This window comes from Pongo pygmaeus, chromosome 20 (genome assembly GCF_028885625.2).
Source record: "Pongo pygmaeus isolate AG05252 chromosome 20, NHGRI_mPonPyg2-v2.0_pri, whole genome shotgun sequence".
NCBI lineage: Eukaryota > Metazoa > Chordata > Mammalia > Primates > Hominidae > Pongo > Pongo pygmaeus.
This window is the reverse complement of record NC_072393.2, coordinates 14,182,903-14,207,320: the sequence shown is the minus strand read 5'-3', so window position 1 is coordinate 14,207,320 and position 24,418 is coordinate 14,182,903. Positions and strand designations below refer to the sequence as shown.

The following is a 24,418-nucleotide window of genomic DNA, read 5'->3' as shown; positions in this document are numbered from 1 at the left end:
GGCTCGGGAGGAGGAGGAACCCGGGGGCGTTGCCACCCCGCCCCGAGCCGGACTTGTCCCTGTGTCCTAGACGAGGAGGAGGAAGAGGAGGAGGAGAGCGAGGACGAGCTGCCGCAGGACATCTCACTGGCGGCTGGCGGCGAGTCACCCGCACTGGGCCCAGAGACCCTGGAGCCGCCGGCCAAGCTGGCGCGGACTGACGCGCGCGGCCTCTTCGTGCAGGCGCTGCCCTCCAGCTAAGCCCTTGGCCTCCCCGCCCCACCCACCCCCGCTACCCCTCCACGCCAGGGTCCCTCACAGCTTCTGCGGCTTCGTGGTCACTGCTCCAGCCTCAGCCAGGGCAGGGAGGGGGACTCCGAGACAGGGAAGGCCGGGGCCCTCCTCCCTTATGGGGCCGGCACAATCAGTAGGCTGGGCGGAGCCGCAGCTGCAAACTCTGACACAAAAGACGTGCCTTAAGGAACCCGCCGCGTGCCCAGGTGCCCCGCGGGGTATCCAGCTCGGCCCCTTGGCCGCCCCCTTCCCAGGCCGCAGCATCTTCTCCCCAGCCGTGTCCTCCCACCACCCCAGGGGGCAGGCAGGCAGGCCCCCTCCTGTGCGGAACTGTTAACTTATTCAGCTCGCTGGCTTTGCACAGCCTGTCCTGGGTCCAGCCCTGAGCCCCGGGCCGGCGCAGGTGGGCGTCACCTGGGGACTCCCCACTGTCAGCAGCAGCCCCGGGACCCCCTACCCCCAGCAACCCCACTGCTTCCCCTTCTTGGTATTAAGTGCAATTAAAGCCGTGGGTGTCGCATCTTCTCCAGCGCTGGGCCCTCCCTTGCCCCCAAGCCCAAGAAGGGGGCACTGCCCGGCCCGGCTGTGAGGAGGGCGGCAGGGGGCACGGCCTCCAGCTTCCAAAGAGCAGCGGGCCGCGGGGCCGGGGAGTGCCCACAGACCCCAGCCCCCGCGCCCCCGCCCTCCGCCGCTGGTTTGTAATGGAACCTTTTCTGTGCCCCTATCTTCCTGGAGACCGTGCTTCTCCTCCGTGCCGTGCGCCCCCCACCCCATGACTATTGTGCGATTTGTGAGCGCCGCCCGAGCGGAGTTGGTAACTTGTTGGGTTTTTTTCCAACCATCATGGCCTTATCTGTTCCAGTTTTCTCAGTGTTTTCAGCCTGTGAGATAGATGTTTATGGCAAGAAAAAAAAAAAATGGAAATCTGACCTATTGTATAAAAATCACTATTTTGTGTGCTCCGCGTGCTATAGCTTTTGGGGCGGCCCTGCCCAGTCCCCGTGCCCACGGGGCTCCCTCTCCCGGCGGTGAAAGTGTCCACACGTGTGGTAGTCTAGTGTGCCGAGCTGTTTTCTACCTTTTTGTAGTCTTTCTTAAAACAATAAATTCCGCTGTGATATTTGCCTACTGCTGACTCGCCGGGCCTTGGTGGGGGCCTTGGGGCGGGGACTCCAGCTGGGCCCCAAGCTGCAGTGACAGGACCTCAATGAGGTTCAGAAATTAAAACATTTATTACATGAAGAAGAACGGAGTGGGGATGGCCAGGTTGCCGGCCTGGGTGGGGAGGCTGGGGGCGGGCAGGGCAGGGGGAATGGGGTCCATTCGACCTCCCCGAGGGCAACGTCCGCAGCTGTAGCTGAGGAAAGGGGCAAATGCACGAGGGTCCAGGCCCATGCCCAGCTCGGGGTGAAGGCGGGGCGCTCAGGCTGGTGGGGCAGGGAGCGCCCTCTCTGCCCCTTCTCAACTTAAATAGGCATAAATAAAAAGCGTCCAGACCCTCAGGCCAACAGAGACTGCCCTGCCCAGCCCCGTTCCGCAGCCTAACACTAGTGCCGGTCATCAGTCGGTGGGCCAGCCGGCCAGGAAGAGGCCACCCCAGGGAGGCGGCCGGTCCCAGGCCACGGAGGTAGTTGGAGTCAGTGTCCGGGGCGGCCAGGCCCTCACAGCACGATCCACGTGTATCGCTCGCTGTCTGCCAGAACCTTCAGGGAGCACCCTACAGGGACAGGTGGGGACAAAGCATAGAGCCCCTGCCTGGCCCTGCGGCCACACCCTCCACCTGACTTGGTTCTGGCCCAGAAGGTTCCAGAAGGCAGGGACCCTGCTGAGTTGCCCTCCGCCTCTAGCCTGCAGCTACCCAATCAATGTAGCGTGAATGAGTGACCAGCCAGGCCATGACTGGTGGGAGGCTCCCAGGCCCCACGCCTTCAGGGCTGCTGAGCTGGGCCTGGCCTGGGCCGCCCTCTCACCAGCCTTCCCACCCATTTCATCAGCGCTCAGGAATCAGCTCCTGGGTGAGGACAAGTGTCCCTGGAGACCCTGACCATCACGGGGTCACCGAGCCCCACCTTTGTGCAGCGCCTCATTGGTCATCCTGTTGACGTAGCGGCCGCTGCTCTCGGGCACCAGCCACTTCATGACCATGTCCACGCAGCTCTTGCGGTAGGAGCTCCAGACACTGCCGCTGCGGGGCCAGGGGGTGAGTGGCTCTCATCGCCTTGGCCACCCCCGACCCTGCCCCCCAGCCCTGCCTCACCTGGTCTGCCCTTTGACCTCAGTCAGGTCGCCTACACTGACTGTCTCGAAGATCCCTGTGTTGAGGTCCCATGCCACCTTGAGGCTGGTGTGATAGGTCTTTGGTCTACAGTGGAGAGGGACACAGGACAAACGCTCGGACAGCTGGGCTCCTGAACCAGGCCCCAGGCTACCCTGAGGGCCTTTTGTCTTGGAAGCAGCTATGGAGGGGCCCAGCCAGGATGTGGCACAGGGAGAGCCTTCTTACGTCCCCACGCCCCCACCCTGAAGTGTCTGCCAGTGGCCCCCCTAGTGGACAGAAAGGGCAGGATCCCCGCACTCACCGGAGCTGGCCCTCCTCAGTGGGGGACGGGAAGGCCAGGAGCAGCAGGCCAATGTTGATGAGGACCTGGTTGGTTTCTGGGCAGACCTGGGGGTGGGGGTGGAGGATGCCAACTGCTGAGGGCGACCCCAGAGTGCAGGAGGCCCTGGGCCCACCTCGCCCACCATGGGCCCACCTCGCCCACCCTGGGCCCACCTCGCCCACCCTGGGCCCACCTCTAGAATGACGATGTCATAGTCGCTGAAAGAACAGAACTGGTGGCCCCAGGTAGCATCGTGGCGGATGACCTCATTGATAACATATTCGAAGTCTAGTGTGAGCTGCTCCACTGTCAGGTACTGGCCCTGCGGATAAGTGGGCAGGCACAGAGGACGGTGCCAACTGCCCCCCAGCAGCTCCCTGGGACTGTCCTTGGCCCGCCCACTGCCCACACCCACCTGGACAGCAGTCCGCTCCCGCATGGGCCGCAGGTTGCGGCCACGAAGATCAGTCACCACGAAGGGCAGGGAGATCTTGTCGTCCTCGAACTCTGGGGAGGCAGGAAGTGGGGGTGGGGTGGAGGGAGGCCAGGGGCCCCGTCTGGGTTGGCCTCCCCATCCCAGGCCCTGCCGCATGCCTGCCCCCCGGCTCACCATCCTCTGGCTCCGTCCCCTCTCCAGACTCCAGCACATAGTACAGCTTGGTGTAGTTGACGTAGCCAGGCTCGGGGGCAGGCGCCTCTGAGGCAGGGGGGCTGTCCCGGGGTGCCGCCTCTCCACACAGGGCTAGGGGCTCAGAGTGCGCACGGCAGCGGCTGCCAGAGGGTCCTGGGCACAGGGCAGGCCGGGCTTCCTCAGGGGCCCCGCCCTTGGCCTCTTTGGCCCGGCGGAAGATGTCAGCCACAAACTCCTTGGCTTTGGCAATGGCGGGCGAGGGCTCAGGAGACCCAGAGGAACGGGCTGGGGCCGCCTCAGGGCAGAAGCTGGGGAGGGCAGGGGGCAGCTCTGGGCTCTGGGGCTCAGGGGGGCTGGCAGGCGCCGGGGGGCAGGTGCTGTGGTCATACAGGATTTGGCAGAAACTCCTGTCACCTAAGAAGAGATGGGGGTGGAGAAGTGTCAGTCTAGGGTGCTCCCAGCCTCGCTCAGTGTCCCCAGGGGTTTTCAGAAACCCACCTTAAGGAGACACTTCTAAGACTTGGCTATGCTGAGATCAGTTTGAAACACCCAAAAGGGGAAAGACCTTTCTGCGCATGCACACCACGCATTCATGCGTGCAGACGTTCATTCAAGCCCCTTTCTTAAGCTGTCTACTGAGTGCCCCACACTGAGGACACAGGAGTGAACCAGACAGACAGAACCCTGCCCGGAGGGAGCCAACACTCTACAGTGTAGAGTGTTCACTACAGTAGCATCCAGCCTCCTAACATCTGCCACTCTCTCGAGGGACATCTTGTGATTTTCACTGGCGTTTCTCTGATATGGAAGACCTAAGGCAAAGCCGTTGGTCCTTCCTGACACAAGCCAGACCGCCGCGGGCACACTTCATCGACTCGGGGCCTCTGTCTCTGCTTGCCTAGAGACGACTCCCCCAAGGAATGTGGGGAACACATGGAGAACCCCAACATATTCACTGAGCAGCCCTGTGGCTGGGCCCCAACCCAGGTTTCCTCCGAGCCCCCTACAAGCAACCCCTAGAGAGGGGCCACATCCCCCAGCATGCAGCTCAGGGATGAACTTGCCCAAGATCATATCTGAGATAAATAGAGTCCAGGCCCCCCTCCACCACTGTGACAGCCCTTCCACAACAGGGCAGGGAACAGAAGGTGACAATGGCCAAGGAAGAAAGCACCCCTCTGTGTCAGCAGCTCCCACTGATGACCACGCCCTTTCCCTGGGCTGGCACAGAGCCGATCGTCCACTGTGGTCGTTCCTAACAGGACCCACAGCCAAAAGAGCAGAGCTGCGTCAACCCTCGCAAACTGGGGGGTTCATGGCCAAAAACCGAGTGGCCGAGCCTCAGCAAGGGACAGCACCTCACCCTTCCTGGTATAGATTGGGGGTGAGGACAGGAAGCCCCAGATATGTCTGGGGACAGAGTGCCCTGGCCCTTGGCTTATTTGTGGGCTGTGTTATATACATTTAATCCTGCCCATTCCCCGACCACCCCCAGGGACAACCATTTCCATGGGGATTTAATGGACATCTTTGCATCTGAGTTCTTGCAAAATTAAAACGTCTTTTTTTTTTGGAGATTGAGTCTTGCTGTCTCCCAGGCTGGAGTACATTGGCACAACCTCGGCTCACTGCAACCTCCGCCTCCCAGGTTCAAGCAATTCTCCTCCCTCAGCCTCCTGAGTAGCTGGAATTATAAGCATGTGCCACCATGCCCAGCTAATTCTTGTATTTTTACTAGAGACGGAGTTTCACCGTGTTGGCCACACTGGTCTTGAACTCCCTGATCTCATGTGATCCACCTACCTCAGCCTCCCAAAGTGCTGGGATTACAGGCATGAGCCACTGTGCCTGGCCTAAATCGTCTTTTTAATTTATATTAAGTGGTTCCAGTTATGGATTCCTTGTGTTTCACCTACATGTGCACACATCTGACACATGCTCCATGGATGCACACGCAGGGGCCTTCATTGGTGTTCCACAGATGCCCCCAACCCCTCGCCACCTCCTAACTCACTCCCCAATCCCCAGGGAGGGTTCTTCAGGTGGCCCCCAACTCCCCCTCAGCAGTCTTGGACATACGGACCCAGTGAGACTCTGCCAGAGGGAGAGACCCGGGCACAGGGCAGCTGGGTCAGTCATAGTCACAATTCTGTTGCCAAATGGCCCCCGGGCCCCTCCCTCCTGTTGCTGCCAGCCGGTGGCATGATCCAGCCTCCTGACATTTGTCACTGTCAAGGGACATCTTGTGATTTTCACTGGCATCTTTCCGATATCAAACATATAAGGCAAGTGCCTGCCCACTAACCACACCCCGAAATGTCACATTAGCGTTTCTCAAGAGAAAGGGGCGCTACCCCGTCCAGCTAGCCACCTGTGGCTATTTCAGCTTAAAACAACTACAATTAAATCCATCACAGGCCAGATGCAGTGGCTCACGTCTGTCATCCCAACACTTTGGGAGGCCAAGATGATTGGATCACTCGAGGTCAGGAGTTTGAGACCAGCCTGATCAACATGGTGAAATCCCATCTCTACTAAAAACACAAAAATTAGCTGGGTATGATGGCACAGGCCTGTAGTCCCAGCTTCTCGGGAGGCTGAGGCAGGAGAATTGCTTGAGCCTGGGAGGTTGCAGTGAGCCAAGATCGCGCCACTGGACTCCAGTGGGGGAAAAAAAAAAAAGTATCACAAGCTCAATTCCTCAGTCACATGAGCCACATTCCAAGTGGCTGCTGGAGGCAGCCATGGTGGGACATCTCAGCCACTGGAAAGATCCCATGGGCAGGGCTGTGGTGGGCGTGACCACATTTGGACCGCAGCATTCCTGCGACCAGGCTGTGTGACCTGGGGAAGTAGCTCCCACCTCTCTATGCCTGGGGCCCCTTGTCTGTGTGGTGGGGTAGGGAGAGGACCCGCTTCATGCGTTGCCGGGTGGCCACGAGACTGCAGGGCCTACCTGCCGAGTGGACGGAGACGGCGCAGGCCACCAGGGAGTAGCTGGTGTTGAGCAGCACCACCTGGTCCTTCTTGAGCTGGAAGGCGGGCTGGAAGGTGGGGAAGGGGTAGACCACCTGGTACTTGGTGTGCAGCATGAAGCCATGCCGTAGGCACTGCGCATTCGGGTCTCCTGCAGCAACACACGCCACAACAGCTCACTCTCGGCCCAGGGCAGGGGGGGAGGGGGGAAGGGGGCCCTCGCCCCCTCGGCCCCCTCACCTGGGTGGGCCCGGCTGGCATCCTGGCAAGCAGCACAGCGGCCTGGCGGCGGCACGGCCACAGTGCTGACGTAGATGTCACGGTGGTTCTCGTCACTCATCATCATCATGTTCATGAGCATCCCGTTGGCCGAGCGGGTGCTGGGGGCCAGCATACCCTCAGCTGCCTGGTTGGCGCCTGGGGGGCCCCCCACTGCACACCCCCTGCCCCAACCAGCCGAGGCTCCCCCAGAAGCCTGGTCTCACTTGAAGCCAAAGACGATGACCTTAGAGGCGTCGCTGGGCCACTCGCATACGGTCAGGTACAGGTCGCTGTAGATCTCCTCGTCCTGGAATAGCCGAACCTGCCGGACCTGCGAGGCACGTTCAGGGTCAGCACCGGGGCAGGGAATCTGCGGGGGTCCCCCGAAGCTGTACGATGCAGTCCCTCATCAGGGCTGGGGCTGAGCAGGTAGGAGCACCCCAACAGCACCCGCCACACCCCTCCACCTTGCCTGAGGACAGCCGTGGAGGCTCCTTTCACCAGTGGGGGAGACCAGGCCAGGGTGGGATGCAGCCGATGGGAACAATGTCCCGGGGGGAGACTGCGCCAGGCACTGGTTCCAAGCCCAGCCTACCCTGAAGCCCGTTCAGCTCTCTCAGTTCACATGTATGCTGAGGTGACAGCACCTACCTCCTTGGGGGGGTTCCAGGAGTCAAGGGTCAAGGCTAAAGCCAGGGTGGCTTGGTCCTAATAAAGCTAACTGGCCTGGGCCAACATGTTCTATAGCTTCATAGGGTGTGTTGAACCAAATGGAATTGCTGCTATTTACCCATTTTGAACCATAAAAATGGTCATTTCTTTTTCTTTTTTGAGACAGAGTTTCGCTCTGTAGGCTGGAGTGCAGTGGTTCAATCTCGGCTCACTGCAACCTCCACCTCCCAGGTTCTAAGCAATTCTCCTGCCTCACCCTCCAGAATAGCTGGGATTACAGGCATGTGCCACCACGCCCGGCTAATTTTGTATTTTTAGTAGAGACGGGGTTTCACCATGTTGGCCAGGCTGGTCTTGAACTCCTGACCTCAGGTGATCCACCCACCTCGGCCTCCCAAAGTGCTGGAATGACAGGCATGAGCCACTGCGCCCAGCCTTCATTTTTTTGTTTGTTTGTTTTTTTTAGAGACAAGGTCTCACTCTGTTGCCCAGGCTGGAGTGCAATGGTGTGATCATGGCTCACTGCAGCCTCAAACTCCTGGGCTCAGGTGATCCTCCTGCCTCAGCCTCCAGAGGAGCTGACTACAGGCACACGCCAATATGCCCAGCTAATTTTTTTTATTTTTAGTAGAGACGGGGTTTTGCCATGTTGCCCAGCCTGGTCTTGAACTCCCAGGATCAAGTGATCCTCCCGCCTTGGCCTCCCAAAGTGCTGGGATTACAGGCATGAGCCACCATGCCAGGCCCTGGTAATTTCATATGGTTGGATCTAACACATGGAATCTTGACGATGAACCCAGGAGTACATGATGATCATTTTACACCCAAGGAACCTGAGGCTCCGAGGGTGCTGTGACCTGCTGGACCACACCATCTGAAGGGCCAGTCTGGTGCTGAAGCCTCCCTACCAGCTTGAGCTTGCTGTGAACGTTGAATTCCCACCAGTACAGATGGTAGATGTAGAAGGAGAAGTCGTCGTCCCCACTGCTGCTGGTGTAGGAGAGGACGTAGCGGCCGCATTTGGAAAAGCCCAGGAAGATGTGTCTGTGGGGATGAAGGGGGCACAGCAGCCAGGTCAGGGCGAGCCCACCACCCCCACCCACCTGCCCCCTTTGCCTGGTCCCAGCCTCACCCTGCATAGAGGAAGTCCTCATCCACAATGTTCTTGAGGGACACGCAGACCCGGGGAGGCAGCTTCCGGAAGAGGCGAGGGGAGAGCTGTCCGCTGATCTGGGGAAGGGGTGGCCAGGGCACTTCAGGCACCATCTGCAGCCCCCAGCCCCCTCACCCACGGCAGAGAGGCAGAGCAGCTCTCACCGGGTCCAGCCCAGCCCAGCCCACCATAATGGTCAAAAGAAGGCCAAGCTCTGGAAGGTGGGAACAACTGAGGCAGATGGGGACAGTAAAGCCAGGTGGACTTCACTTGAGCCTTCATCTCCACCAGGGACCCACGCCACCTTCCCAGTTCCATATCTCTTCAGCCACAGGTCCCTCCTGACTGAGCCCAGCGTCACCGCCCCCAAGAAAGTTCCCCAATCACCCTGTCCCACGCTGGGCCACCTGCTTCCCTCCCTGAAGGCTGTCCCTAAGCTGTGGGTATTTATCCTACTAAGGAGGCTGGGACAGGGTCCTGACCTGCACCAATCTGTTCCCAACCCACCAGCCTTCAAACAAGGGGGCTCCTCCTCCCCGGGGCAGCTCTGGCCTCTGCTGGGGGCCAGTCGAGGCAGATAGAAGGATGAGCCTAACCAATGACCCAACTCCCCCTTCCCAATTAACTACCGCCTTCCAACGGAATCCAAGGGAATCCCTCATCCCCAAAACTTCACCGAGGAAGGATCTGCGGGGACTGACAGGCAGAAGCCAGGCACAGGGATATCCGAGCAGCCTCAGTCTTGCTACCCAGGCTGACTGGGGAGACACAGCTCTGCCTTCAAGACATTCCAATCTGATGGGACGAGTCCTGTCTGGGAAGCTCCCTGTCTGATGGGAGACAGCCTTATCCACATGGAGGTCTCAGTCTGATGGAGGAAACAGCCCGGCCAGCCAAGCCCAGGCCGACAGGGGAAGACACAGTCCCTGCCCAAGGAGCTTCCAAGCTAAGGGCGGAACCACAGCCAAGCCCAGGGAGCTCCCAGGCTAAGGGCGGAGACTGTCCCAGCCCAGGGAGCTCCCAGTCAAAAGGGGGAGACACAGCACTGTCCTTACAAAGCTACCAGCCTCACGGAGAAGGCGCAGTCCCTGTCCACAGAGACACAGCCTTGCCCCAGTTACTGTCCACCTGCAAGAGATCCACATTTCTGCCCTCCAGAGCTCCCAAACTGATGGGGGAGAGAGACATCATCCCCCAGCTCTGGGAGTTTCCAGTCTGATGGAGGAGGCAGAGCCTGCTTCGGTAACTCTCACTCTGCGGGGGAAGACTCAGCCCTATCCAGGGAGCTCTCACACTTTCAATGGGGAGGCCCACCCAGGTACTGGAACTCCCAGCTCATGTGTGGTCGGGGCTCGGGCAGGGAGAGGAACATCAGGCGGAGGAAGCCCAAAGCCAGTGGCAGGGGCTCTGCAAAGGGGGCGGGAAGGTTCCATTACGGAGGGGCCATGGGAGCAGGGCTTTGAAAAGCCTGGATCGCCCCCTTCCTCCTGATTCTCCCTACGGCCTCTGGGGTCGCCTCCCTCCGAGCCCCCTCCCTGGGGCCCCGCCCCCAACCCTCCATCCCAGCCCCTTTGCCGGTTACCCGACACAACCTCCTGCATCCAGGCCCCCGACTGAGCCTCCTCCAGCCAAGCCATCTCCCCCGGGCCCCGCCCAGGCGCTGCATCCGAGCCCCCTCCCCTGGGGCCCCGCCCCCAACCCCTCACCCCGCGAACGCCCTCCTCCCTCCGCCTGCCTCGTTCCTACTCCCCACCCTCCGGCGCGCTCCCCACTCCGGCTCCAGGCCTCACCTTGACCCGCTCCAGCTGCTTGAGGACGTGCTCCCGCCGCCGCCCTGCTGCCCGCTTTCCTCCGGCTCCCCCGGGGCCGCCGCCGCCGCTCCCAGCCCCGCTGTTCCGCTCCGATTTCGAGCTGGGCGCCATTTTCACCCCCTCCCTCCACTTCCGGAGCAACCGGCCCCTTCGCCCCACCCCTGCCGCCTCCTCATTGGTCCTTTTTCGGAACAGCGGCCCACCGGTTGGGCGAAAGCCCGCACTCGCGCTATGCCTGTCCATCAAAGCCACCTCGACTCTTGATTGGTAGCGACAGTAACAGCCCCCGCGGCCGTTTGCCGTATTCCCGCCCTGCCTCAAGGACGTACCATTCGGAGGTCCCGTTTGTTCTCCTGGCCAAGATAACTTTGATCTGATAGGTAAATATCTCTGTCGGTCTCAACGGCGTCACGCCCCCTGTGGCTAGCGGGTTTCCATGGAGACCACAGGCGGTCCAGGCCCTTGGGCGGGGCGACGGGGACCCTGTGGTCCACCAAGGCTCGAGAATCCTCAGCCCCGGGCTGCCCGCGCCCGGTCCGGGTGGGCAAAGGCCTGACGAGCATACTTGGGCGGCAGAGCCAGGCCGAGGAAAGAGATTTACAAAGAAGGAAAAAACGATGGGATTCGATGAAAGCTTGTTTCCGATGGGCGGGTTGGTGGAATGATGGTGGTGATAATGATAGCATCAATCATGTATCGCTCCACATGTGACAGACACGGTTCTGAGCTTAAACAGTTCGATGTGGCGGGGCCCTGTTGTGCCCATTATGCAGATGATGGCAATAAAAATAATTGTTGAAGGTCCGCTCCGTGCATCATATTCGTATACATTACCTCATTTATTTTATTTTTTTAGACAGAGTCTCACTTCGTCACCCAGGCTGGAGTGCAGTGGCGTGATCATGGCTCACTGCAGCATCGACCCCGGGCTGAGATGATCCTCTCACCTCAGCCTCTCATGTAGCTGGGACTACAGGCGTGTGCCACCACGCCCGCCTAATTTTTTGTATTTTTAGTAGAGAAGAGGTTTCACTATGTTGGCCAAGCTGGCTGCGAACTCCTGACCTCAGGTGATCCGCCCGCCTAGGCCTCCCAAAGTGCTGGAATTACAGGCATAAGCCACCGCGCCCGGCCTAATTTTTTGTATTTTTTGTAGAGATGGAGTTTCGCCAAGTTGTCCAGGCTGGTCTCCAACACCTGGGCTCAAGTGATCCTCCCACCTCTGCTTCCCAAAGTGTAGGGATGACAGGTGTGAGCCCCCACCCCTGGCCAGCCCATTCAATCCTCTAAACAATCTAGAAGATAGGTTTTTTTATTATCTTCATTTAAAAAAAAATTTTTTTGTAGAGACGGGGTCTCACTATGTTGCCCAGGCTGCTCGAAAACTCCTGACCTCAAGCGATCATCCCATCTCAGCCTCCCAAAGTGCTAGGATTACAGGCATAAACCACTATGCCCGGCTGATTTCAAGGGTGTTAGGAGTTATGTGACAGAAAACCTAAGACCAAAATATATGTTTTTTTTATATTACAACACAATATCACAACATATCTTTTTTAAAAAAATTTTTTTTGAGACAGAGTTTCGCTCTTGTTGCCCAGGCTGGAGTGCAATGGCACAATCTCAACTCACTGCACCCTTCACCTCCCGGGTTCAAGCAAGCGATTCTCCTGCCTCAGCCTCCCGAGTAGCTGGGATTACAGGCATGTGCCACCATGCCCGGCTAATCTTTGTATTTTTAGTAGAGACAGGGTTTCACTATGTTGGCCAGGCTGGTCTCAAACTCCTGACCTCAGGTGATCCACCCACCTCACCCTCCCAAAGTGCTGGGATTACAGGCGTGAGCCACTGCGCCCGGCCATCACAATGTATCTTTAGCCAAAGATTCCCATGCTTCTTGCATACCCTACGTCCATGGAGAGCAAAGCTGTCCCCAAGACAGTGGGGACACCTGGCAGCTACTGCCTTAACGAAGTGATCAAAATCAACATCACCAGTGATAAGTCATTTTGACATCATGGACCCCAGCTATGTGATAGGGAGGACATTTGTAACTGTCTGATATTATCCCCAAACCTAGAACCTCAATCTAACCATTAGACAACATCAGACATTTATCCCAGATTGAAGAATGTTCTCAAAATACATGACCAGGCTGGGTGTGGTGGCTCACACCTGTAAGCCCAGCACTTTGGGAAGCAGAGGAGGGAGGATCACTTGAACCCAGGAGGTCAAGACCAGCCTGGGCAACATGGCGAAACCCTCATCTCTACAAAACATCAAAGAAATTAACTAACTCTATTGGCACACATCTATAGTCTCAGCCACTCGGGAGGCTGAGGCAGGAAGATTACTTGAGCCCAGGAGGTCAAGGCTGCAGTGAGCTATGATGGTGCCACTGCACTCCAGCCTGGGAGACAGAGCGAGAACTTGTCTCAAATAAAAAACAAAACAAGGCCAGGCATGGTGGCTCACGACTGTAATCCCAGCACTTTGGGAGGCCGAGGTGGGCGGATCACAAGGTCATGAGATTGAGACCATCCTGGCTAACACAGTGAAACCCCGTCTCTACTAAAAACAGAAAATTAGCCAGGCCTGTAATCTCAGGTGGCACACGCCTGTAGTCCCAGCTACTCGGAAGGCTGAGGCAGGAGAATCACTTGAACCTGGGAGGTGGAGGTTTCAGTGAGTTGAGATCACGCCACTGCACTGCAGCCTGGGTGACAGAACAAGACTCTCAAAAAAAAAATTAAAAAAATTAGCGGGGTGTGGTGGCGTGAACCTATAGTCCCAGCTACATAAGAGGCTGAGGTGGGAGGATCACCCGAGCCTGGGAGGCTACAGTGAGCGGAGAATGAGCCACTGCGCTCCAGCCTGGGCGACAGAGTGAAATCGTGTCTCAAAACAAAACCCAAAACCCAAAAAACATTAGAGGAAATTGAGTGAAGGGAATAAAAGAACTCTCTGTACCTTCTTTGCAGATCTGAAAATGTCTAATTTCAGGCTGGGCACAGTGGCTCACACCTGTAATCCCAGCATTTTGGAAGGCTGAGACAGGAAGATGGCTTGAGGAAAAGAATTTGACCAGCCTCGGCAACTATCAAGACCTCATCTCTACAATGAAAAAACATTTTTTTTTCATTAGTCAGGTGTGTGGTAGCACGTCTGTAGTCCTATGTACGTGGGAGGCTGAGTCGGGAGGATCCCTTGTGCCCAGGAGTTTGAAGTTACAGTGAGCTGTGATTGCGTCACTACATTCCAGCCTGGGTGACAGAGCAAGACGCTGTCTTTAATAATAATAATAATAAAATTTAAAATAACAAAAATAAAATAATGTTGTTTCAAAATTCAAAGGAGCCGGGCGCGGTGGCTCACGCCTGTAATCCCAACACTTGGGTAGGCCAAGGCGGGCAGATCACTTGAGGCCAGGGGTTCAAGACTAGCCTGGCCAACATGGTGAAACCCTGTCTCTACTAAAAATACAAAAATTAGCCGGGCTAGATGGTGGGCTTCTATAATCCCAGCTACTCAGGAGGCTGAGGCATGAGAATCGCTTGAACCTGGGAGGCAGAGGTTTCAGTGACACAGAGCGTGCCTCTGTGTCAATAAATAAACACATAGATAAACTCTACGTTTTTAAAAGAGCATGGGGGAGGATTTTTTTTTTTTTTTCCGAGACAGAGTCTCACTCTGTCACCCAGGCTGGAGTGCCATGGCACCATCTCGGCTCACTGCAACCTCCGCCTCCCAGGTTCAAGTGATTCTCCTGCCTCAGCCTCCCAAGTAGCTGGGATTACAGGCGCCTGCCACCATGCCTGGCTAATTTTTTTTTTTTTTTTTTTGTAGAGGCAGGGTTTCACCATGTTAGCCAGGATGGTCAGGATGGTCTTGATCTCTTGATCTCGTGATCCTCCCGCCTTGGCTTCCCAAAGTGCTGGGATTATAGGCGTGAGCCACTGCGCCCAGCCAGGAGGATGTTATTATGACTGCTATGTGCAGAATGGTCTTGGGGGATGAGGATGGGGGCAGGAATAGTCTTGGGGGAGCTAGGAGGATGGGTGATGCTGACTTAGATTCATCTACTAGCATTGAAAATGGAGAATACGGCCGGGTGCGGTGGCTCACGCCTGTAATCCCAGCACTTTGGGAGGCTGAGGCGGGTGGATCACGAGGTCAGGAGATCGAGACCATCCTGGCTAACATGGTGAAACCCCGTCTCTACTAAAAATAAAAAATAAAATAAAATAAATTAGCTGGATGTGGTGGCAGGCGCCTGTAGTAATCCCAGCTACTCGGGAGGCTGAGGCAGGAGAATGGCGTGAACCCAGGAGGCGGAGCTTGCAGTGAGCCGGGATTGTGCCACTGCACTCCAGCCTGGGCGACCGATCAAGACTCTGTCTCAAAAAAAAGAAAATGGAGAATACTGGCAGCGGTGGCTCATGCCTATAATCTCAGTGCTTTGGAAGACCAAGGCAGGAGATGGCTTGAGTGGGAGGATTGCTTAAAGTCTCCCTTGATCTCCAAAGACCAACCTGGGCAACATAGTGAGATCCCATCTCTATAAAAATTTTAGAAATTAGCATGAGGGCCTGAGCCTATACTCCCAGCTACTTGGGAGGCTGAGGTGAGAAGATCACTTGAGCCCAGGAGTTCAAGGCTGCAAGTGAGCTGGGATCACACCACTGCACTTCAGCCTGGGCAACAGAATGAGATGCTGTCTCAGAAATAATAATAAAAATAAAGAAAGAAAATGGAGAAAAGTGGCCGTAGTCAGAGCCGATGGGGTCATTTTCAAGGACAAGATATTGGGATAGGGGCTAGGAGAGAGGAGTTAATGATGACTTTAGCATCTGAGTGGAATATTTAGCAAAATGTTAGTGCCATTTTCTGATATGAGGAAGACTAGGGAGAAGTCAGTTTGGCCCAAGTCAGTTGGATATGTACATGGGACAAACAGACTGTTTTTCCTTCTATATCACATCACTCTCAATCCTTCGATTCTGACACCAGATGATGGGGCAGCTTCCCCCAAATCAAGTAATTCCCCAATTCTTTGTGGACGCCAACATGATGTCCTGCAATTTACCTCAATTCTTTTCTTTTCTTTTTTCTTTTTTTTTTTTTTGAGGTGGAGTTTTGCTCTTGTCACCCAGGCTGGAGTGCAATGGTGTGATCTCAGCTTGCTGCAACCTCCGTCTCCCGGGTTCAAGTGAATCTCCTGCCTCAGCCTCCCAAATAGCTGGATAGCTGGGATTACAGGCTCGCACCACCAGGCCCAGCTAATTTTTGTATTTTCAGTAGAGACGGGGTTTCGCCATGTTGGCCAGGCTGGTCTTGAGCTCCTGGCCTCAGGTGATCCGCCTGCCTTGGCCTCCTAAAGTGTTGGGATTACAGGCATGAGCCACCATGGCCAGCCTTTTTTTTTTTTTTTTTTTTTTTCTTTTTTTTTCTGAGATGGAGTCTTGCTCTTTCACCCAGGCTGGAGTGCAGTGGTGCAATCTTGGCTCACTGAAACCTCCGCCTACAATAATTATTATCAAGGTGCTTTTATGGTGTTTTGTTTGTTTGTTTGTTTTGTTTTTTGTTTTTTTTGAGACAGGCTGGAGTGCAGTGGTGTGATCATAGCTCACTGTAGCCTGGACCTCCCAGCCTCATACAATTCTCCCACATCAGCCTCCTGAGTAGCTGGGACTACAAGTGCGTACCACCATGGCCAGCTAATTTTTGTATTTTTAGTAGAGACAGGGTTTCACCGTGTTAGCCAGGATGGTCTTGATCTCCTGACCTCGTGATCCGCCCACCTCGGCCTCCCAAAGTGCTGGAATTATAGGCGTGAGCCACTGCACCTAGCCAAGACTTCCCATATTTCTGATCGTTTGTCACTTGGACTCTCCCTTAATACGTATATGTATTTGTTTACAAATAACCCAACTATACAGGTGCATTTAGACCACTCTTTCTAGCCTGTGAATTAAATCATACCTGGAAAATGGCCATAAAACAGGATGGGGCAGGTAAATAGAACTAGAAATTATGATTCATTTCCCACACCCAACTTTGGAGGCCAGTGGCTTTGAACACAGAAAGCCTTGGGCTCAATTTTCCTTGTGGTCCTAACTCCTCATTGCTTCCTTTTTACAGGTCATCCCACTTTTATGCAGTAGTGATAGAAACTCAATTTTTTTTTTCCAAGACAGAGTTTTGCTCTGTCACCCAGGCTGGAGTGCAGTGGCTCGATCTCGGCTCACTGCAACCTCTGCCTCCCAGGTTCAAGCAATTCTCCTGCCTCAGCCTCCCAAGTAAGCTGGGATTATGGGTACCCACCACCACGTCCGGCTAATTTTTGTATTTTTAGTAGAGATGGGGTTTCATCATGTTGGCCAGGCTGGTCTCAAACTCTTTACCTTGTGATACGCCCACCTCGGCCTCCCAAAGTGCTAGGATTACAGGCATGAGCCACTGTACCCAGCCAAGAAACTCCATTTTTATCTGAACATGTGGCTTCCCAGTAGAAAGATGGTGTTTCTCAGCCTCCCTTGAAGTTAGCAGTGTGTATCCACCATTTCCTTTCTTTTCTTTTTTGGAAACAGGGTCTTGCTCTGTTGCCCAAGTTGGAGTGCAGTGGCACTCCATCCAGGCTCAAGCAATCTTCCCACTTCAGCCTCCCAAGGAGCTGGAACTACAGGCATGCACCACTGTGCCCAGCTAATTAAAAAGTTTTTTGTTTTTTTTTTTTTAAATGGAGTCTCGCTCTGTCACCCAGGCTGGAGTGCAGTGGTGTGATCTCGGCTTACTGCAACCTCTGCCTCCCAGGTTCAAGCGATTCTCCTGCCTCTACAACGCCAGGTGCAGTGGCTCACGCCTGTAATCCCAACACTTTGGGAGGCTGAGGCGGGTGGATCACAAGGTGAGGAGTTCAAGACCAGCTTGGCCAAGATGGTGAAACCCTGTCTCTACTAAAAATACAAAAATTAGCTGGGCGCGGTGGCAGGCACCTGTAATCCCAACTACTCAGGAGGCTGAGGCAGGAGAATCACTTGAACTCGGGGGACAGAGATTGCAGTGAGCCGAGATCATGCCACTGCACTCCAGCCAGGGCAGCAGAGTGAGACTCCATTTCAAAAAAAAAAAAAATGTAGAGACAGGGTCTCACTTTGTTTCTCAGGCTGGTCTTGAATTCCTGGGCTCATGCAGTCCTTCCACCTCCACCTCCCAAAGTGCTGGGATTACAAGCGTGAGCCACCTTGCCCAACCTAATTTTCTGAATTTTTTTTTAGAGATGAGAGTCTCACTATGTTGCCCAGGCTGGTTTTGAACTCTTGTCCTCAAGTGTTCCTCCTGCCTCAGTCTCCTGAGTAGCTAGGATTACAGGTGTGAGCCACTGCACCCTGCTTAAATTTTTTGCTATTTAATTCAACAGATGTACAGGGCACAGTGGTGCATGCCAATGGCTCCAACTACTCAGGAGTATTGCTTGAGCCTGGGAGTTGGAGTTCAGACTGGGAAACATAGCGAGCTCCTGTCTCTTAAAAAACAAAATAAAACAGGCCGGGTGTAGTGGCTCATGCCTGTAACCTCAGCCCTTTGGGAGGCCAAGGTGGGTGGATCACCTGAGGTCAGGAGTTCGAGATCAGCCTGACCAATATGGTAAAACCCTGTCTGTAATAAAAATACAAAAATTATCCAAGCATGGTGGTGTACGCCTGTAGTCTTAGCTACTGGGAAGACTGAGACAGAAGAATTGCTTGAACCCAGGAGGCAGAGGTCTCAGTGAGCCGAGATCGTGCCACTGCACTCCAGCCTGGGCGACAGAGTGAGACTCCCTCTCAAAAAAACCCCAAAACAAACAAAAAAACCCCAAACAGGCCAGGAGTAGTGGCTCACATTTGTAATCCAGTACTTTGGAAGGCCAAGGCGGGCGGATCATTGAGGTCAGGAGTTTGAAACCAGCCTGGCCAACTTGGCAAAACCTGTCTCTATTAAAAATACAAAAATTAGCCGTGCATTATGGCCTGCACTTGTAGTCCCAGCTACTTGGGAGGCTGAGACACGAGAATCGCTTGAACCCGGGGATCGGAGGCTCCAGTAAGCAAAGATCCCGCCACTGCACTCCAGCCTGGGCAACAGAGAGACTCTGTCTCAAAATAAATAAATAGGGCCAGGTGTGGTGGCTCACGCCTGTAATCCCAGCACTTTGGGAGGCCAAGGCGGGCAGACCACGAGGTCGGGAAATCAAGACCATCCTGGCTAACACGGTGAAACCCCATCTCTACTAAAAATACAAAAAAATTTAGCCGGGCGTGGTGGCAGGCGCCTGTAGTCCCAGCTACCCGGGAGGCTGAGGCAGGAGAGTGGTGTGAACCCGGGAAGCGGAGCTTTCAGTGAGCCGAGATTGCGCCACTGCACTCCAACCTGGGTGACAGAGCGAGACTCTGTCTTAAAAAAAATTAATTAATTAATTAATTAAATTAATAAATAAAACAAAAACAGATGTACAGGGATATCCAGTGGCAAGCCTCTCTTTGCCCCCAGCCGCAACCATTTGGGCCTCCCCCCAGAGCTAGCCAATATGTATGTTTTAATACATAGAAATGATCTATATTGTTAGCATCATTCTGCAATTTTTTTTCCCACAAGATTATCTTTACCCAGGTTAATCCATGTCGTGGTTTGAATGGTGTCCCTCAAATAGACAGGTAGACGTCCTGTCTCCCCGATGCCGTGAATGTGACCTGATTTGGAAAACAGGTCTTTGCGATGTAATTCAGTTAAGGATCTTGAGATGAGATTATCCCAGATTAACTGAGTGGACCCTAAATCCAAAGACCAGTGTCTTTATAAAAGACAGGAGAGGAGAGGCCGGGCACGGTGGCTCACGCCTGTAATCCCAGCACTTTGGGAGGCCGAGGCAGGTGGATCATGAGGTCAGGAGATCGAAACTATCCTGGCTAACATGATGAAACACCATCTCTACTAAAAACACAAAAAATTAGCCGGGCGTGGTGGCATGCACCTGTAGTCCCAGCTAATTGGGAGGCTGAGGCAGGAGAATGGTGCGAACCCAGGAGGCGGAGCTTGCAGTGAACCAAGATCACACCACTGCACTCCAGTCTGGGCGACAGAGCGAGACTCCATCTCAAAAATAAATAGATAAATAAATAAATAAATAAAGACAGGAGAGGAGAAACAGACTCAGTGAAGAAGGCCACGTGGAAACTGAGGCAGAGATTAGGGTGATGCAGCCACAAGCCAGGAAACACCAACAATTGCCTGGAACCACTTCTAGCCTCCAGAACTGTGAATACATTTCTTTTCTTTCTTTCTTTTTTCTTTTTTTTTTTTTTTGGAGTTTCACTCTTGTTGCCCAGGCTGGAGTGCAATGGCACGATCTCAGCTCACCAGAACTTCTGCCTCCCAGGTTCAAGCAATTCTCCTGCCTCAGCCTCCTGAGTAGCTGGGATTACAGGCATGCGCCACCATGCCTGGCTAATTTTGTGTTTTTAGTAGAGACGGGGTTTCTCCATGTTTGTCAGGCTGGTCTCAAACTCCCGACCTCAGGTGATCCGCCTGCCTCAGCCTCCCAAAGTGCTGGGATTACAGCGTGAGACACCGTGCCCGGCCCTTTCTGCCTTTTTTTAGAAAGAGTCTTGCTCTGTCACCCAGGCTGGAGTGCAGTGGTGTGATCGCGGCTCACTGCAACCTGTGCCTCCTGAGCTCAAGCGATTCTCCTGCCTCAGCCTCCTGAGTAGCTGGGATTACAGGCATGCACCACCATACACAGCTAATTTTTTGTTGTTTTTTTTTTTTTTTGTATTTTTTAGTAGACATGGGGTTTCACCATGTTGGCCAGGCTGATCTCAAACTCCGAACCTCACGTGATCTGCCCGTCTCCGCCTCCCAAAGTGCTGGGATTACAGGTGTGAGCCACAGGGGCGCACAGCCAATCCTATGTGCATTCTGTAAATATTTACTAAATACTGATTATGCCAGGCTCCATGCTGGGCACTGGGGCCACATTGATGGACCATACTCCATTGTTATCCCTGCAGAGGCCCCTGCTGGGTAGTGCAGAGCTGGGCAGGACTGGGCAGGACAGGGTGGCAGAAGGGGAGTTTGTTGCAGGGAGATAAGGCCAGTGGGTTATTTACAGGAACAATGGTTAGGTTCCTAGCCAATCAGCACATTCCATCCCTCTGGTCCAGGGATTGGTTCTGGATGGACATGTGACCAAATTTAGGCCAATGAGATTTAAGTTTGAGGCTTTCTACTAAAGCCAGGGAAGAATGCATGTTGGTTCTGGGAATGTCTTAGCACCACATGCAGAAGCCTGCAGGTAGAGTTCAGAGTTCAAGAGAGAATTCATCTAGAAGATATCACTGGAGCCCCTGGATCCAGCTGTGCCTGAAGGATACAGGTTTTCTGTTCATGAGCCAATAAATGCCCTTGTTTGTATTAGCTAGTTCAGTTTGGGTTCTCCTTCCTTTGCAATGGAAAGAGGCTTGCCCGGAACTCAAACATCTTGGTTCTTATTGCTGCTTCCCTGGGGGCTAGGACTGGTACAGTAGTCCTGTCTCCCTAGGGTTAGCCCCATTACACTGCTAAAGAGACTGAGGAACTTCCACCCAATGTCCAAGCTAATGGCCATCCATCCCATGGGGAGTACTTGAGATAGGACCTGTTGTTCTCTTCTGGTCAAAACTAAGACCCGTCTCCTGTCTCACCCCATGAAGAGGGACCCTCAGGAGGTCACACAGCCCTAGGAAACATGAACAGATAACCACCTCTCTTGGCCCATGTTTCTTAACTTTTTTTTTTCTTTGAGATGGAGTGTCGCACTGTCGCCCAGGCTGGAGTGCAGTGATGCAATCTCAGCTCACTGCAACCTCCACCTCCCAGGTTCAAGAGATTCTCCTGCCTCAGCCTCCCAAGTACCTGGGATTACAGGTGCCTGCCACCATGCCTGGCTATTTTTTTTGTATTTTTATTAGAGACGGGGTTTCACCTTTCTGGTCAGGATGGTCTCGAACTCCTGACCTTAGGTGATCTGCCCACCTCAGCCTCCCAAAGTGCTGGGATTACAGGCGTGGGCCACCGCGCCCAGCCACTGTTTCTTGATCACTTCCTCCCTCCCCTGTATCACTGCCTGCCTTCTCTGGAATAAATGCACTCAATCCTTGTCTCAAGCTCTGCTTCTGGGAGACTCCAACTCAGGGCCTTGGCCACTCCCAAGCTGAGCAGATGCTATACTTTTTTTTTTTTTTGAGACGGAGTCTCACTGTCGCCCAGCCTGGAGTGCAGTGGTGTGATCTCGGCTCACTGCAACCTCCAGCTCTCGGGTTCAAGCAATTTTCCTGCATTAGCCTCCTGAGTAGCTGGGATTACAGGCACGCACCACCATGCCCAGGAGATTTTTGTATTTTTAGTAGAGACGGGGTTTCACCATGTTGGCCAGGCTGGTTTCGAACTCCTGACCTCAGGTGATCCACCTGCCTTGGCCTCCCAAAGTGCTGGGATTACAGGTGTGAGCCACCACGCTTGGCCAACACTATACTTTTATTTTTATTTATTTATTCATTTTTGAGACAGGGTCTCACTCTGACATCCAGGCTGGTGTGCAGTAGCATGAACACGGCTCACTGCAGCTTCAACCTCCTGGGTTCATGTGATCCTCCCACTTCAGCCTCCCTGGTAGCTGGAACTACAGGCAAGCACCACCATGCCCCGCTAAGTTTTGTTTTGTTTTGTTTTGTTTGAGACAGAGTCTTGCACCGTAGCCCAGGCTGGAGTGCAGTAGCACAATCTCTGCTCACTGCAACCTCTGCCTCCCAGGTTCAAGCCATTTTACTGCCTCAGCCTCCCGAGTAGCTGGGATTACAGGCACGTGCCACCACGCCCAGCTAATTTTTGTATTTTTAGTAGAGACAGGGTTTTGCCATGTTGGCCAGGCTGGTCTCGAACTCCTGACCTCAGCTGATCTGCCCGCCTTGGCCTCCCAAAGTGCTGGGATTACAGATGTGAGCTACTGCGCCTGGCCCCCACTAAGTTTTTTTTTTTTTTTTTTGAGACGGAGTCTCGCTCTGTCACCCAGGCTGGAGTGCAGTGGCGCGATCTTGGCTCACTGCAACCTCCGCCTCCCTGGTTCAAGTGATTCTCCTGCCTCAGGCTCCTGAGTAGCTGGGACTACAGGCAGGCGCCACCACGCCCAGCTAATTTTTTGTATTTTTAGTAGAGACGGGGTTTCACAGTGTTAGCCAGGATGGTCTCGATCTCTTGACTTTGTGATCCACCTGCCTCGGCCTCCCAAAGTGCTGGGATTACAGGCGTGAGCCACCGCACCCGGCCCCCTGCTAAGTTTTAAAAAAATTTTTTTTAGAGACGGGGGTCTCACCATTATTGCCCAGGCTGGTCTCGAACTCCTGGGCTTAGAGCCATCCTCCTGCCTCAGCCTCCAAAAGTGTTGGGATTACAGGCATGAGCCACCACACCCAGCCACCATTCTTAAAATGTTCTACCCACTGCCTCGTTCTGCTTCAAGACAGCTCTTTGAGGGAGGGGGTTTGTCATCCCCCCCACTTTTTTTTTCTTTGTTTAACAACAGGGTTTTACTCTGTTGCCCAGAGTGGCGTGGAGTGGCACATAGCTCATTGTAACCTCAAACTTGAGCCCAGGGGCTCAAGTGTTCCTCCTGCCTTGGCCTCCTGAATACCACCTGGGACTGTGGGTGTGCACCACCATACCAGGTTAGTTGTTATTATTAATTATTATTATTATTATTATCATTGAAACAGAGTCTCGCTCTGTTGCCCAGGCTGGAGTGCAGTGATGTGATCTCCACCTCCCAGGTTCAAGTGATTCTCGTGCCTCAGCCTCTGGAGTAGCTGGGATTACAGGCACGTGCCATCGTGACCAGCTAATTTTTGTATTTTTAGTAGAGACAGGATTTCACCATGTTGGCCTGGCTGCTCTGGAACTCCTGACCTCAGGTGATCCGCCTGCCTAAGCTTCCCAAAGTGCTGGGATTACAGGTGTGAGCCATGGAGCCCAGCCCAGGCTAATTTTTTTAAAATTTATTTTTAGAGACAGGATCTCACTATATTGCCCAGTCTGGTCTCAAATTCCTGGCCTCAAGAGATCCTCCTAGCCAGATGTGGTGGCTCACGCCTGTAATCCCAGCACTTTGGGAGGCCGAGGTGGGCAAATCACCTGAGGTCAGGAGTTCGAGACCAGCTTGGCCAACTTGGCGAAACCCTGTCTGTACTAAAAATACAAAAATTAGCTGGGCATGGTGGCAGGCACCTGTAATCCCAGCTACTTGGGAGGCTTAGGCAGGAGAATCACTTGAACCCCAGAGGTGGAGGTTGCAGTGAGCCGAGATCACGCCACTGCCCTCCAGCCTAGGCGACAGAGTGAGAGAGTGAGACTCCGTCTCAAAAAAAAAAAAAGAGAGAGAGATCCTCCTGTCTCAGCTTCCCAAAGCACTGGGATTACAGGTATAAATCACAGCACCCAGCCTGTCAATCCCATTTTATGAGTGGGAAAGCTGAGGTCTGGGCAGGAGAAGGACCTGTCTGAAGCCGCCCTGTTGGTAAGTTGTGGGTCTGGGAGATTTGACCTTAGGTGGAGACTAGCTTGTCACCCCTATCCATGGGTGCGAAAGCCCTGGGATATGCCAGGCACTGTTCTGAATGCACACTTCATATAATCCTTACAACACTGTGGGAGAATGTGGGGTGGTGAGCCAACCATTACCCCAGAAAGGGAAACCAAGGCCCCGAGAGGTGGCACAGCTCAGGTTCAAACCCAGGCAGGCTGGCACCAAACTCACACTCTTAACCACCAGGCTGATGCCTGGATATATGTAATTTCCTTCCAGGCGGCTGTGGCCATTTGCGGGGGGAGGAGGGGGCGGGTGTCTGGAGCAAGACCAGCCAGCAGAGGGGAGGTGGGTGCCGGGCAGCAGACCTGGTCAGGAGCTCCCAGGCTGGCATCTGGGCTGCCAGGCTAAGCTCAGGCCTCCCTAATCCCTCGCTGCTGCCCGCCC

The 24,418-nt window shown here is 54.3% G+C and overlaps 2 protein-coding genes and 1 long non-coding RNA gene across 10 annotated transcripts in view; 2 read left to right on the top strand and 1 right to left on the bottom strand.

Annotated features, from left to right (window-relative positions):
• RFX1 (regulatory factor X1) overlaps positions 1-1,401 on the top strand; it is a 45,535-nt gene extending 44,134 nt beyond the window's left edge. For all 6 annotated transcript variants that reach the window (XM_063658711.1, XM_063658710.1, XM_054461686.2 and 3 more), the window contains one exon: positions 71-1,401. In XM_063658711.1, the coding sequence (XP_063514781.1) occupies positions 71-240 (170 nt within the window). In that variant the 3' untranslated portion in view covers positions 241-1,401. The remainder of the gene's footprint in view (positions 1-70) is intronic.
• Positions 1,402-1,481: 80 nt separating this feature from the next.
• Positions 1,482-10,575, bottom strand: DCAF15 (DDB1 and CUL4 associated factor 15). Of its 3 annotated transcripts, none has more exons than XM_054461722.1 (13): positions 10,357-10,575; positions 8,546-8,643; positions 8,322-8,457; positions 6,966-7,072; positions 6,721-6,860; positions 6,461-6,631; positions 3,484-3,918; positions 3,289-3,380; positions 3,067-3,195; positions 2,853-2,938; positions 2,531-2,635; positions 2,343-2,458; positions 1,482-1,990 (listed from the first exon to the last, which is right to left on the bottom strand). In XM_054461722.1, exons 1-13 carry the CDS (start codon positions 10,486-10,488, stop codon positions 1,935-1,937), a joined length of 1,803 nt encoding a protein of 600 aa, XP_054317697.1. In that variant the 5' UTR covers positions 10,489-10,575; the 3' UTR covers positions 1,482-1,934. The 3 variants fall into 3 exon arrangements, with proteins under 3 accessions (XP_054317697.1, XP_054317698.1, XP_054317699.1); XM_054461723.1 differs by lacking the exon at positions 10,357-10,575 and adding an exon at positions 10,149-10,284; XM_054461724.1 differs by lacking the exon at positions 10,357-10,575 and adding an exon at positions 10,159-10,270.
• On the top strand, positions 9,603-13,690 carry LOC129019347 (uncharacterized). Its single transcript, XR_008495614.1, has 3 exons — positions 9,603-9,884; positions 10,573-10,757; positions 13,359-13,690. It is a non-coding gene; the product is annotated as an uncharacterized LOC129019347 (long non-coding RNA).
• Positions 13,691-24,418: the final 10,728 nt, after the last annotated feature.

Bases quoted from the DNA above. Each gene is read 5' to 3' on its own strand.
- DCAF15 (XM_054461722.1), bottom strand. From the start codon at position 10,488: ATGGCGCCCAGCTCGAAATCGGAGCGGAACAGCGGGGCTGGGAGCGGC. The intron at 7,073-8,321 runs GTAGGGAGGCTT...CGTGCCTCGCAG, and splicing joins TTCACAGCAAGCTCAAGCTG to GTCCGGCAGGTTCGGCTATT. The intron at 2,459-2,530 runs GTGAGGCAGGGC...CTGGCCCCGCAG, and splicing joins GAGGTCAAAGGGCAGACCAG to CGGCAGTGTCTGGAGCTCCT.